This window comes from Lichenostomus cassidix, chromosome 4 (assembly GCF_008360975.1).
Source record: "Lichenostomus cassidix isolate B80296 chromosome 4, HeHo_3.0, whole genome shotgun sequence".
NCBI classification, from domain to species: Eukaryota; Metazoa; Chordata; class Aves; order Passeriformes; family Meliphagidae; genus Lichenostomus; species Lichenostomus cassidix.
This window is the reverse complement of record NC_139484.1, coordinates 57402799-57417198: the sequence shown is the minus strand read 5'-3', so window position 1 is coordinate 57417198 and position 14400 is coordinate 57402799. Positions and strand designations below refer to the sequence as shown.

At 47.7% G+C, this 14400-nt stretch overlaps 1 protein-coding gene across 1 annotated transcript in view; it reads right to left on the bottom strand.

The window, feature by feature from the left end:
• The window catches only part of SFXN5 (sideroflexin 5), an 86305-nt gene that overhangs the window by 24577 nt on the left and 47328 nt on the right, over positions 1 to 14400 (bottom strand). Inside the window, exons 10-12 of the mRNA XM_085059346.1 lie at positions 11410 to 11500; positions 7253 to 7368; positions 5129 to 5214 (exon numbers count right to left, since the gene is read on the bottom strand). Of these exons, the coding sequence (XP_084915472.1) occupies positions 5129 to 5214; positions 7253 to 7368; positions 11410 to 11500 (293 nt within the window). The remainder of the gene's footprint in view (positions 1 to 5128; positions 5215 to 7252; positions 7369 to 11409; positions 11501 to 14400) is intronic.

Here is a 14400-nt window from a genome sequence, read left to right as displayed (position 1 = left end):
TTCTCCTTCTCCTTCTCCTCCTTCTTCTCCTTTTTCTTCATCTTCCTTTCTCTTTCTTTTTTTCTCTTCCTATCATCTTCCTCTTTATCTTCCTCTTCCTCTTCCCCTCTCTTTCTTTTTCTCTTCCTCTTCCTCTCTTCCTCTTTATCTTCCTCTTTCTCTTCCTTTCTTCTTCTCTTTCTCTCTTTCCCTTTCCCTTTCCCCTTCCCCTTCCCTTTCCCTTTCCCTTTCCCTTTCCCTTTCCCTTTCCCTTTCCCTTTCCCTTTCCCTTTCCCTCTTTTTCTCTTTCTCCTCAAGCATTGCTCCTTTACCCCAATGCCTCTCCCAACTGCAATTTCCCATGACAAATTTCCCTGGGAAGCCCCTAGCAGAGGCAGGGAGCTGCTGGGAATCCTCAGCTGAGCGCTGAGCACACACCTCCGGCAGCAGAGCCCACGGCTGCCGCTTCCCGCGGTGTCCGTAGGTACCAAACACACAGACAGTGCATCTGCTGCACGGAGACAGAGTGTTGGAGCTCTTGTAAATACACCTTCATTCAACTTTCATCACATTGTTCATTAGTGGTTTAAATTTTGCATAATTTGGCAGCTGCCTCTGGCGTTTTTCAGGAGGTGCTGTAATTTATTCCATATGGAAGTCAGGCGCTGCACGAAGAAGGAGTTATCGGGAGCACTGAACCAGGGCTGTATTTGTCAGGGAGGAGGTGTCAGATGCTAAACTAAACATGACAGGAGTGAACCCAAGTCTCCCAGCTGACAGATTCTGTGGGGTTTCTGCGGTGTTTGCTATAAACAGGTTCAGAGGCAGCGCAGACACCGCGAGACGCCGGCGCCGCCGCGGGGCACGGGGATCCTGAGGGATTTTGGGGGATCCCAGACTCTTCAGAACACCCCTGTGATGTGCCAGGGGAGTCTGGGGTCCCCAGAGACCCTGCTGAGACCCTCCCCGAGCCTTTTGCTTTCTCTCTCTCTTTCTCTTTCTCTTTTTCTCTTTCTCTTCCTCTTCCTTTCTCTCTCTTTCTCTTCCTCTTCCTCTTCCTCTCTTTCCCTTTCCCTTTCCCTTTCTCTTTCCCTTCCTCTTCCTTTCTCTTTCTCTCTTTCTCTCTTCCTCTTCCTCTTCCTCTTTCTCTCTCTCTCTTTTTTTCTTTCAGAGTCAGGTCTCTCTGCTGTTTTCCCAAGATTTTCTCACTCATTTTGGGTCATTTGGGGAAATTTGAGCTCTTCCAGCACCCAGCAGCTCTGCTGTCCCATCCATCCTCACTCCCAGCTCCAGCCCTGTGCCACTCCAGAGGACACAGCAGCAGCAGAATGAGGGAGCTTGAGGATTTTTGTGCTTGATTGACACCATTAGAGGAGCAGTTTCCGTGTTTACCCTGGAACAGCCCCAGCAGCCAAGGTGTCACTGCTGGCAGCTGCTGAGCCAAACAAACTTCACCCAGGGTGGAGCTGGATGGAGACTCGGGAGGAAAAGCACCTGTGGGAACATCCTGCATGCACTGATGGAAGAATATCTCCAGGAATTCCATGGATATCTGGGCCAGGAGGGCCTCCTACCTCACCCACAGCTCTGCAGTGATAAATGTGGTTCAAAGGGGAGGAAATGCCCTTCCAGCACCACAAACCACGGGCTGAGTGCTGCCCAGACCCCAAGAAAACCCATTTTTCCTGGTGCCACTGGTTTAGCTCAGCCAGAGCAGCTCTGCAATGTTGATCCAGGCTGGGAGCATCCTGATTTTATGGGATTTACAGGAAAACAGCCCCAGGAACTGCTGCAGGAGGATGATTTGGAGATGAAGAACAGCAGAAATTCTCCTCTTCTATGGACACAACTGCTCTGCTCCCCATTGCTCCTTCAGCTCCTCCTCATTGCCAGCAGCTCCAGCTTTGTCTCTCCCACAGGCACTGCCCAGGCAGCTCCAAGCCCTTCTCCAGTGTATCCTGACATTCCCAAGCTCTTGGAACCTTCAGACCCTGTCTGAAAAGTCTTCTCTGAGAGGCACAGAGGAGGTTTATGGATGTAAGAAGAGCTGAGTTTCTTCAGTCTCCACTCAGAGATCATCCAGAGTGTCCCCAGCAGACCCTGGGGATGGACTGAGCTTCTCCAGCTCTTGGCCAGACCACAGGAGCCCAGAATCTGGGCTTTGAGCTCAGGGAAGCTGAGGCTGCACTCAGCCCTGGGTTGTCCACACAAGCAGCTGCAGGATGAGCTGCAGCTCTGGGAGAAAACAGCCCAACATCCCAAGTTTCATCCCAATAACCACACAAAGGATTCCCAGAAGTGTCTGAGAAAAGGGAAATAGGATGAAAAGCCCCATTTCTCCCAGTGGATGCTGTCCCCACAGCTCTGTGACACTGAGACACCAAAGAATTCCCACTGCCAGCTCCATCCCAAGCAAGAGTTGCCCTCATCTCGCCAAACCCAATCCTTCTCCGTATTAAAGTTGCCAGCGCAGCTTATTATTTATAAAACTTCCACGAGAATACATCTGCACAAAATAACTGACACCGTGTTCCCTGCGTGGCATATGCAGGCTGAAAATAAACATTGATTCTATATGTTCACTGCTCCAGCAGAGCGGCCAAGCAGCAGGAAATGCATGAAACATGGGGAAAGAATGGGAGCGAGGCAGTGGGAGGGAACATGGAATTACTTGGAGAGCAGAGAAGGAGGCCCTGGGAGTTAAAATACACAGCAGGCAAAGAGACGAGAGGAGCCAAGAGAGCTGAAAAAAATGGCACAAGAGACGAGAGAGGCAGCTGGGGGAGTTAAAACATGCAGATGGAGAGATGGCTGGGAGAGAGGAAAGACCTGGATGCGACGGAGAGACGCGGCCGGGAAGTGGCCACTTAAAATAAACTTTGGGAGCGGTGAGGTGAGAGGGAGGCAGGGAGATTTCCTGGGATCTGAACCCTGCTGGGAGCAGGGCTGGGGTCTGGAGATCTGCTGGGATCTGAACCCTGCTGGGGTCTGGAAGGGTGGGACTTCCACCCAATGAGCACCATCACCCACCTGCTCCAGGATCACACCAAGCATGGGAATTGTCCTCTCTTTCCCACAATCCCAAATGCAAATCCATTGGAAGAATCATCCCTTCCTTCCCACAATCCTAAATGCAAATCCACTGGAGGAAACACTGCCTGCCATCTCCACATTCCCAAGTGCAAATCCATTGGAGGAATCATCCCCTCCTTCCTCAAAATCCCAAATGCAAATCCACTGGAAGAATCATTCCCTTCTTCCCCACAATCCCAAATGCAAATCCATTAGAAGAATCATTCCCTATTTCCCCACAATCCCAAATGCAAATCCATTGGGGGAATCATTCCCTCCTTCTTCAAAATCCCAAAAGCAAATCCATTGGAAGAATCATTCCCTTCTTCCCCACAATCCCAAATGCAAATGATTTGGAGGAATCAACCTTCCTTCTTCAAAATCCCAGATGCAAATTCATTGGAGGAATCATCCCCTCCTTCCCACAATCCCAAACACAAATCCATTGGAGGATCCAGACTGTGACTCCTCATTCCCAGCTCTCCAGCCTCCAAATAATGAGTGACACATCCATCCTTCCCATTTATAGCCTCTGCAGGGATTTCTATAAATAAATAAATGGATAATGCCTGCCTGGCTCTCACCCCCATTACACCCTCCTCAAACTCAAATCCCACTCAATTGAAAAAGTTACACTTTTCCACAAATGCTCCAAAGTTGTTTTGGTTTTTTTTTTCCCAAAATGAGGTTTCACCTCTGACTGAACCCTTCAGGAACTAGTTTTAAAGATCTCAGGGGTGGACAGGGATGCTCTCCACACCTCCAGGGTGATTCCCAAACTCCCAGAGATGCCAAACCACACCTCACTCCCCATCCCTGCTGCTTCTCCCTCCCAGCCTTCCAGGAATCCAGGGATTTCTGATAGAAAAGGAAGCAGGCAAAAGCAGAGCCCAGATATTTTTATACCCATGGATTTTTTGTGGCAGTGGGAAGGAAAATTTTCTGTCACAAACGTGAATGAAGGCTTCCAATTAGTTAAAACAATGATTTTTTTGAGGGTGAGCTCCTGTAAACCCACAGATAAAATCAGGTTTGATAAGGGCTGCGCTGAGCACAGGTGCATTGAGCAAAACTCACAGCAACACAAGGATTTATGATGCCCCTGAGGACAAAGAAATGATTTATTGGATTTATTTTGCTCCAGAGGATGGAGCAAATTTCACCCTCAGTTTTACTTCACCCCCAGGTGCCAATCCAATTTTACTGTCAGGTTTATTTAAGCTTGGGGATGCCCCAGGATGGACCCTCAGTGTCCTGCTGGGGACAATCATTTCATCATTTAGAGAGGAGTTTTTTACCAATTCCTCTGCATTTTTTGCACAGGGAGGTTTTTGTCTGTGGATAACCTGAACAGCAAAGGTTCTCTGAAACAAAAAAATAGTTTTTCCTCTCTCTTGATAATATTTTTTGGTTAAATGGGAACCAGTTAAACCAGTGGGAACAAACACAACCACCTCGGTGCAAAGCCTGAATTTCTACACACAGGTTGGAGTAAACCCTGAGTAAGGAATTCGTGAGTAAATCTTGGTCATTCCCAAGCACATTCCCAGCAGATCCTGCAGGTAAATCATGGTTTATGGGACCATGTGGGTGACAAAGGGTCTCAGGGCAGGGAAAAAGCTGCAGAGATTTTGTCCAGGAGGAGAATGAGTTGAAAATCAAATGTTTTGCACAAAATTAGGGGGGCTGGAATTCACTCCTCGTGGGGATTAGATGGTCTTTAAGGTCTCTTCCCACCCAGACAATTCCATGATAATCTCTGGCTGAACAGCAGCCAAACCCTTTTAATCTCTAATGTTTGCTGAGTGGAGAACTGAAAATCATGGACAGTTTTCCACTGATTCCAGAGGATTTTATCTCATCCTGACCTTCCACAATGGGTTATTCAAACTTCTGGGGTGTCAGAAATGAATTAAAATAATCACATAAAAATGTTAATGTTTTAACATAAAACATTAACAAACTGGACGCTGGTCCAAAATGATGGAACGTGGAAATTTAATTAGCAAAAAAATTAGCAAATAAATAAATAAATAAAATAGCTAAAAACTTCCCCCTCCCCTGGCCCAGCACTCACTTCTCCAGCACAGACATGATGATTGGAGGTAGAACCAGTATAGGCATGGGCAGAACCACTCTGGTCAGGGCTGTTTCCAGCAGAGCCTGCGGAGCAAAACCAAACAAACACATGCAGACATCTCCCACATCTCAGGAACAGCTCTGGGGTGTTCTTTGTGGGGATGGAAGGATCAGAAAACACTCCCAGCTCTGCCAACAGGAGCTCAAATCCTACTCAATTAAAAAAGTTACTCTTTTCCACAAATGCTCCAAAGTTGGGGGGTTTTTTCCCCACAATGAGGTTTCACATTTGGGTCACAAATGCAGCAGAATAAAGAGACACTCAGAGCTCCCTGAGTTCCCTTGGTGTGACCAGAGGTGTGCAAATATCCCATATTCCCATAGAAACAGGGCAGGGCTTCCTGGAGGAAGACGGGGAGCTGGAACAGCTGCCTGGGGATGCTGTAGGGGAAATGCTGTAGGGGAAAAGTTGTAGAGGAAATACCCCACCATGGGCTGAGCAGCAGCTTCAACCCTTCCTCCCTCACCTGAGTTTTGATTTCAGCTCCATCCTGGGGGAAGGCAGCACCTCACTGCTGCTCCAGGAATTGTTTTCAATCCCTGGGGGTTCATTGCAGGGGATTGTGACACTCAGGGCTCTCCTCTCCCAGGAAAACACCCAACCATGGAGCCACAGCTGTGCCTTGCCTGGCTCTTCCTTCCTGGCAAGACTGACCAGGAGGAGCAAACAAAGCAGCAGGATTTGGATTTATCGAGGCACAGAGATCTTAGCAGGGCCTAAAGGGGCTCCAGGAGAGCTGCAGAGGGACTGGGGACAAGGCATGGAGGGACAGGAGACAGGGAATGGCTTCCCAGTGGGAAAGGGGAGCTTGGGCTGGGATGTTGGGAATGAGGGATTGCTGTCTGGGAGGGTGGGGAGGGGCTGGGCTGGAATTGCCAGAGCAGCTGTGGTGCCCCTGGATCCCTGCAGTGTCCAAGGCTGGGTTGGAGCATCCTGGGACAGTGGGAGGTGTCCCTGAACATGGATGGGGTGGCACTGGATGGGATTTAAGGTCCCTTCCAACCCCAACCATTCCAGGATTTTATGTCACAGGGACATCTACGTCACAGCATCCTCTCAGAGTGGGACAGAAGTGTCACACTGAGGATCTGCCACATTTGCCATGACAAAACCCAGGATTAAACCATCCAGGAAGAAGCACTGGGATTGGATGGCAGCTGAGCAAAAGCTTCCAGAACCCCCAAAATTCATGTTTCAACTCCACCCACATCATTCTGCCAGCACCTTCACTTCCAATCTTCATTTCCTCCATTGCCTCCATTCCCCTCAACCACCAGGCTGGAGAGGGGAAAGTGTCTCCCGGAGGAAGTGAGGCAAACTGCCTCCAAGAAGTGTCTGTTAGCCCTCCAGCAGATTGTTTGAATCCCCCTGTTCCCCAACAATATGGAGAGCAACTCGAGATCTCGCCGTTCCTGCCGAGGACTGCAGAGCTGCACGTTAATTGCTGTCTCGGAGTGCCTCCCGAGCCGTGGACAGAAGGAGGGAGGGAAATGCCAAGCATTATATTATTAACTCCTGTGCCTGGGCGTGTGCTCGGTACACATTTCAGCTGGGAGCCCACTTGGAAACAACAGGATGCTCAGGAGACAGAGCTCAGCTCACAGGGAGGGGAAGGGAAGGTTCCAGACAGAGGGGTTACAGGGAAAGCAAGCCAGCTGTGCATGAGGGTTAAAACATCTGGCTGAGTTCAGCTTGGGGTGGCAGTTTAACATGGCTGTGGTGTGGGAAGGGTTAAAGAGCTGCTCAGCTCTGGGATTGAGTCTTCCTCACTTGGGAAGAGGTGAGAGTGATCTTTGCTGGGTATTCTGCATGGGCTGCTCACAAATTCCCGTGAGGAATTCTGGTGGAAACACCAGGGTGACACAGCCTTGTCCTACAGCAATCTGTGCCCCTCAAAACCTTCAGGGCCAATCCCCAAATTTCCCTGCACAACACAAACCCTCTGGAATGCTGATCTCCTCCATCCCCAGCTCTTCCAGCCATGGATTAATGACAGATTCCATGGATTTGTCCAGCCTGGAATCAGCTGTGTCCCATCTCACCCGACACCTTAATACTCACATGTTTGGCAGCGACTCTGGAGGATCCCACAATGTTCCCATTGTTGTCCAACACATCAATGCCTTCCTCCAGCTCCGTGTGCCTCATCAGGACCACGTTGCAGATGTTGGCACTGGCTGAGGAGGAGAAGAGCAGCAGGATTAGCTCTGGTCAAGCCCCACTGGTAGCTTCTGCTCACCCTGACAGCCCTGCAGCTTCCCTTCCCTCACTCTGTTCAGAAGCTTTGCTGAGTTGCTCTGATCCTGAGAAAAAATGGGATTCTCAAGGAGAATAATAACCAATTTTTTTTCTTTAGGAAAATAAGGGCAAGTAGTCAGGACTACTGGAATGTCTAGTGCAGGGTGTCCTGCAGTTGGAACTGGATAGTATTGAAGGTTCCTTCCAGCCCAAACCATTCAGTGATTTCACACATTTTAGAGGAAAAATGGGCTCAGTGCACCAGGACCTCCTGACCCCTCCAGCCTGTGGCTTGTGAGGCCTTCTGGAGATGACCCCAAATTCTGTTCCTCACTTAAAGGATTGAGGGTTGGGGTTGAGCACCACCCTGCCACGTGCAGCTCCTCCCGGGGCTCAGGCACTTCCCAACTTCTCCCAGAGAAAAGCTGCTAATTCCCACAAAACTTTTGGGCTGCTCAAGTGGCATTTTCCAGCACCCCCCACACCACATTTCCTTGCAAACTTTCCACCCAGAACTCAGACAAACCCACTGTTGCTGCAAGCACCAGTGCCTTCCAAAAATGTGTTTCTGCGCTGCTTGATGGGTTAATATTCGCTAATTAATCTCAATTCATGTCATATAACAAATGTCTAATTTTTTGAGGGTGGTGGGTGGGTGAGCCCTCCACGAAGGCAGCTCTGTGCAATCAAGGATGATTTGTGGTGACAAATGCTCCTTACACTCGAGAGGGAGAGGAACATACACACACGCACACTCTGTCTCTCTCTTTAATATTCCAACTACCAGACCCCTCTTCCCATCTATCAAAATATCTGTGTTCCCAACCCTACAGCTCCTGAATCCCAGGGAGAAAAAAAAAAACACAGGCCTTTCATTTAAAGAAAGTTTAGCCCCTGTTTTTTTTCTCATTTTTAACACTCACATGCCCCATCCTTCTCGTTGTCAATCAAAGCTGAGCAGATAAAAACACCCCAGCAGAGCTGCTTTGGCCAAGCAGCCACTGGCACAAAGTTCCTGACAGACTCAGGAGGGAAGTCCAGACCCCAGAATGCTTTTCCAAGGCTCTGCATTCCCTGCCCTGCTCCCAAATCCAAAAGCTGCTTCCAGCCCGTTTGTCTGCGATGAGCAGCTCACGTTATTGCTCCCCTTCTGCTTGCTCAGAACGCAGAAAATGCTGCTAATTGTGGCTAAACTTGGATTTTATGGACGTCTCAAACGTGGAGAGGGGGGAGAAATAAATAAATAAATGCGCAGACAAATCGATCTGCAGGATTTGGGAAGAGATTGTGATAATATGGCCTGGAAACTAGGGCTGTGAAAACACACTGGCAATTGGGTTCAGGCTCCAAACCCAGGCACCACCTCACTCCTGGGTGTTTGCAGGGATTTTTTCTGTCCCAGGGTGCTCTCCACACACTGAATGTGTCCTTGAGCATCACCTCAACACAACCATTTAACCACACAAACACACAAAAGCCCAAGGAGAAAAAAAATCCTTCCTCCCTCTCCCTTCTCTCTGATGAGGATCTTTCTGGCAGATTTCACTTCCGTCAGAGCAGGTTTGGGATGCAATTTTTGGGGTTTCCTGAGCATTTTTTCAGCCATTAACATCTCCAGTGTAAAGCACACCCTCAGCAGTGCCACCCTGACCTTGGAGACAGCTGTTCATAGCCAGTGAGCATCACCTGAACACAATCATTTAACCATACAAATACACAAAAAGCCCAAGGAGAAAAAATCCTCTTCCCTCTCCCTTCTCCCCGATGAGGATCTTTCTGGCAGATTTCACTTCCGTCAGAGCAGGTTTGGGATGCAATTTTTGGGGTTTTCTGAGCGTTTTTTCAGCCATGAACATTTCCAGTGTAAAGCACACCCTCAGCAGTGCCACCCTGACCTTGGGGACAGCTGTTCACACCCAGATCTTGGGAAGAAAAGCGTGGATTTGGTTCCTTGCATTCCCTGGGCAGCACGATCCTTCCCCTCCTCATCCCTGAGGAAGGATCCAGCCCTTCCCTGCTCCAGTTTGGAATCACAGATCTCCAAAACACAGCCCTTCCCTTCTCCATGGAGAATCCCTTCACCCCCAGTGATGCTCCAACACCAATCCCAAACCCATTTCCACCAGGGCAGCCTCCTTTCCTCCATGACTGCTCCCCTGCCTTGATTTCTGGATCCAAGCCCTGCACCTGGGCAGGATTTTAGGGACAATTTGGGATTTTCAGCTACTACAAAATGATCTTTGGAGCAGGGTGAGGGCAGAGTCTGACCCAGCAGCTGCTGTGTTCAATGTGTCCTCCAGGCAGAACTTAATTTATTGTGCAAAACCAACTTTTCCATGGCCTGGAGGAGACCCTGCCTGTGCAGAGCATCTCTGGAGCACCAAACCCTTTCCCAGCCCCTATCCCAGATTTCCAAAGCTGGGAATCGTGGAATCAGTAAGGCTGGAAAAGATCTCCAAGATAGTCAAGTCCAGCCATCAACCAGCACTTCCAGATCCATCACTAAACCCCATCCCTGACCAGAAATTTTTTGGAGCAAGAGCTTTGCCCCAGTGCCTGGCTTTTTGTGTAGAAATAGAGAATTTCTGCCTTTATTGCTGGGGGCTGGAGGCTCAAAAGCAATGGGGAGACACATCTTAATTAAAGGGTTTGTCCAGGTCTGCAAACCACAGACCAGCAGTTAGTTAGTGGGAGGATCCCTGATGTCCTGGCACACAGCAAAGCATGACAAATAAAATATTAGCTGGAGAATTAATTACAGGCTAAACAAATTAATTAGGGGCACTCAATCAATGCCAACACAAACACCTTGGTGTGAAAATAGATCAACCCTGCAAGGATTTCTCGAGTGTCTTTGACTCAAACTCTGCTTCAGAGCTGCCTCCCTGGGCTTGAATTCATCCCTCGTGCTCTCCTGGTTATAAAAACCAAATCCCTCAAAATTACATCCCAGAAAAATTCCAGGAAAAAACAACGACCTCCACAGATCCCTTTTTCACAAGCAAAGTGCTCAGTGCAGCCCCCAGACCACAATCCTCGTCCCTCCTGCTCTGCAGACAGGGAAAGCAGCTGCTTTTCTGACAGCAAAGAGGGGGAAAAATCCAGCATCCTGGGGATTGAGGGTTGGACGGACACAACAACCAGCTCTCTGTTAAAAAAAGGGGCAGAAAGGCCAGAGAAACTGAGAGCAGCAGACAGGTAAAGGGGCTGAGCAGCCTCCAGCAAAGCTTTGAGAATGTGGCACTTGCTCAGCAAAGGAAAAAGCTGGAAGGAAAATTTAAATGGCTGAAAAGGGACCTGAAACAGAGCAAACCCCATTTTTCAGTGATTTCCTCCATGCTTGGGCAATTTTGGCAGCACCTTTATAAATAAACAGAAAATTACTCTAAAACCACTGCTCCTTTCTTCAGGGCTAAAATAATTCGGTGTTTGCCAAAGGTTGTAACCACAGGGCCCAGAAAAAGTTGAGTCCAGGGACTCCTTTCTCTCAAACACTGGGCTCATAAAACACTGATATAATGCTCCACCAAGCTTCAGTTCTGCCCACATTTTGGGCTGCTTTTCATCAGTGGCTATCAGAAATCTGCACTTTCACAGCAGAACCATTTCTTTGCATTTTATTGTAAAATAACCACAATGCTGCTGCTCATTTGAGGATTTGATTCGACACAGTTCAACCCCAGATCTTGCCACTGAAATCCTCTCAAATTTGAATGGTCAAGGAGCAGTCAGTGATGATCATTTCTGGAGTGGAAAATGCAGCTGCAAAGCCTCAGGAGCTGCTTCCACCAGCAGCTTTGCACCATTTTTCTGCCAAAATTCTGCTTTGCAGAGTCCCATCCCTGCCTGCCCCAGCTCAGGGAGCACCACAGAGGGAATGTGAGCAGGAAGGCAGGAGTTGTGACCATCCCAGTGGCTTCTGGCCACCTGCAGGTTGAAAGCCAGCACTTTGAATAAAAAGAAAAGGGGTTTGTCCTTACCGACGGCAGGGAATGGCACAAACCTCTGGATCAGGAGGCGAGTGGCTGGAGTAAACTTGTTTGCTCTCTGGATCAGAACATTAAGGCCCACCTTGGAATGGAGAAAAACAAACCAGAGAGGCAGGAAGTCAATGACCAGCAGGGCAGATGGAACAGTTTGCAGACTGATCGGGGTCTCCCCCATGAGGAAGTGTTTGAGAACCACACCTGCCCCCACTGCGGGGTTTGGCTGTGTTGGGCTTAACCCTTTGGTCAACAAAGGGTTAAATGCAATTGCTGGCTTAAAAGGAGGGTTGAAACCAACCTTTGGGCTTAAAAAAAAGGTTGGAGCCAACCATTGGGTTTAAGTGAAGTGCTGAACCCAAGCATCGGATTGAACCCAACTGTTGGATTCAAATGAAAAGTTGAACCCAACCAAACCACTGGGTTTAAATTAAGAATTGATCCCAATCATTGGGTTTAAATGAAGGATTGATCCCAATCATTGGGTTTAAATGAAAGGCTGAATCCAAGCGTTGGGTTTAAATGAAGGATTGATCCCAATCATTTGGTTTAAATGAAAGGTTGATCCCAATCATTGGGTTTAAATGAAAGGTTGATCCCAATCACTGGGTTTAAATGAAAGGTTGAACTCAAGTGTTGGGTTTAAAGGAAGTGTTGAACCCAACTCTTGGGTTCATATGACGTGTTGAACCCAACAATTGTACTGAACCAAACCACTGGGTCTATATGAAGTGTTGAACCCAACCATTGGATTGAACCCACACAGTTTGGTTTAAATCCAGCTGTTGGATTTATGTGAAAAGTTGAACCCAACCAAGGGGTTGAACCAAACCACTGGGTTTAAATTGAGGATTGATCCCAATTGTTGGGTTTAAATGAAAGGCTGAACCCAACAATTGGGTTTATATTAAGTGTTGAACCTAACCATTGGACTGAACAAAACCATTGGGCTTAAATTAAGGACTGAACCCAGCTAATGGGTTTATGTTAAGTGTTGAACCCAACTGTTGGATTGGACCCAACCACTGGGTTTAAATTAAGGATTTAACCCAACTGTTGGGTTTAAATTAAGAGTTGAACCCAACCAATGGGTTTACATTAAGTGTTGAATCCAAAAATTGGATTGAACCAAACCACTGAGTTTAAATTTAGGATTGAACTCAACTATTTGGTTTACATAAAGAGTCGAACCCAACTGTTGGATTAGACCAAAACACTGGATTTAAATTAAGAATTTAACACAACTTTTGGGTTTATACAAAGGATTGAACCCAACTTCAGAGTTTACACTAAGAGTTGAACCCAACTGTTGGATTGGACTCAATCACTGGGTTTAAATTAAGGATTTAACCCAACTGTTGGGTTTATATGAACCCAATTGGGTTTAAACCCTTTCCAGCTAAAAGACAAGCCAGAAACCACCACAACACCATCCAGTCCTCCCAAAAATGCCCTTGGCTGCATTTTTACCCAGTTAACCAGAATTTTCCCCATCCAGCACAAAATCCTTGGGACTGGCAGTCCTCACCTGGCCAGGAAAAGGCCACATTTCAGTGGTGCTGGTGGCCCAACACAATTAATTCCTTCTCCAAGAGTCTGGACTACACCACCCCACCCAGTGCCAATATTTGGGCTGGAAAGTTTATCACAACCATGGATTTATTGGCTCAGAGCTGTTCATAGTTTTCCATGGATTGAAGTCATTGTGGATGTTCATAGAAAAAGCATGGAGGAGTTGCGGCCTCGTCAGCCTCAGGTTGATAACAGTGAAAGTTTGGAGCTTCTCCATCAAAATTGGCTTCAGGCAGAAGTGGGGTTAAAAATGACCCAAACCTATTCCTGGGGAATGACTTCTGCCTTCAAATTACTCTTCTTCACAGTGTTTTCACTTTTTCATGCCCAAAAAACCCCCACAAATGCACAAACAAAACCCAACAGCCCCAACCCGGGAATTTTCAGCTGGAAATGGAAGTCTAGAGCAATGTGTGGCCTTAAAGTTTTCAGCCAAAAATGCAGCAAAATTTTTAAAAATACCAAAAGAACAAAAAAAACCCAGTCAAAGCCAAAAAGCTGCCAGAAAACAGCGATTTGGGGGGTTTTAAAAAGAAAAGAGAAGCCTGGAAGAACATATTTTGCAGGCTGCTACATTATACATGCACATCCCAGCACATCCCGGCGTTCCGGAGCCTGGGAGGAAGAGGTGGAGAAGCACAACTGCTGGGTAAGCCTTGCATGAGCACAGGGCTGCTTTTCCAGCCCCAGGAAGTATTTCCAGAGCCTTTCCCAAGGTTTTTACCCAGACCTCCAGCAGGAGCTCCTCCTCTTGTCCTCAGCAGATGCAGCTCTAGAGCTGAGCCCAAGGATGCCATGGTGATTCTGCTTAGTCTGGACAGCAGTGAGGGTTTGGCTTCATCTTCTTCCCCCTCAAAAATGACTCAATTTTTTTTTTTTTTTACATTTTGCAGATGTTGGAATGAACATTTTCAAATTCTGAACACTTGCAGAAGCTGTAACACAGTCTAAAACGTGGGGATTTAAGAGAAGATGGTTGTAAGCCTGGCTTTGCTGGTCTGCCCCATAGATTGGGGTATTCAATCTGGATATGGTTAATCTACGCCACTGACAAATTTTGTTGGGTTTGCAGCCTCTGCTTGTAGGTCTGAGGGAGGATTTGACCATGAAGTGGAAGAGCAGCAGCTTTTGAAAGAGAAAAGCTGAGTCTGGGAGAGCCACCGCTGTGAGGGCAGTGAAATAAAAATGTTTTACTTCAATGTGATGAGCTCACTGCCCACTTACAGCAACCCCCCTGCTGGGAATATGAAATTAAATGTTGATGGAGGTTTAAATCCACCTCCCAAATTCCCAACACAAGGATTGGATCTAGGAAACTAATGAGGGTTTGTTTTGTACTGTTTGGAAATTGCTTCAGCCAATCTGTGAACTCCTTCCCACAGGCCAAGGACAGGAACTGCTCAACCTCAGGCCACC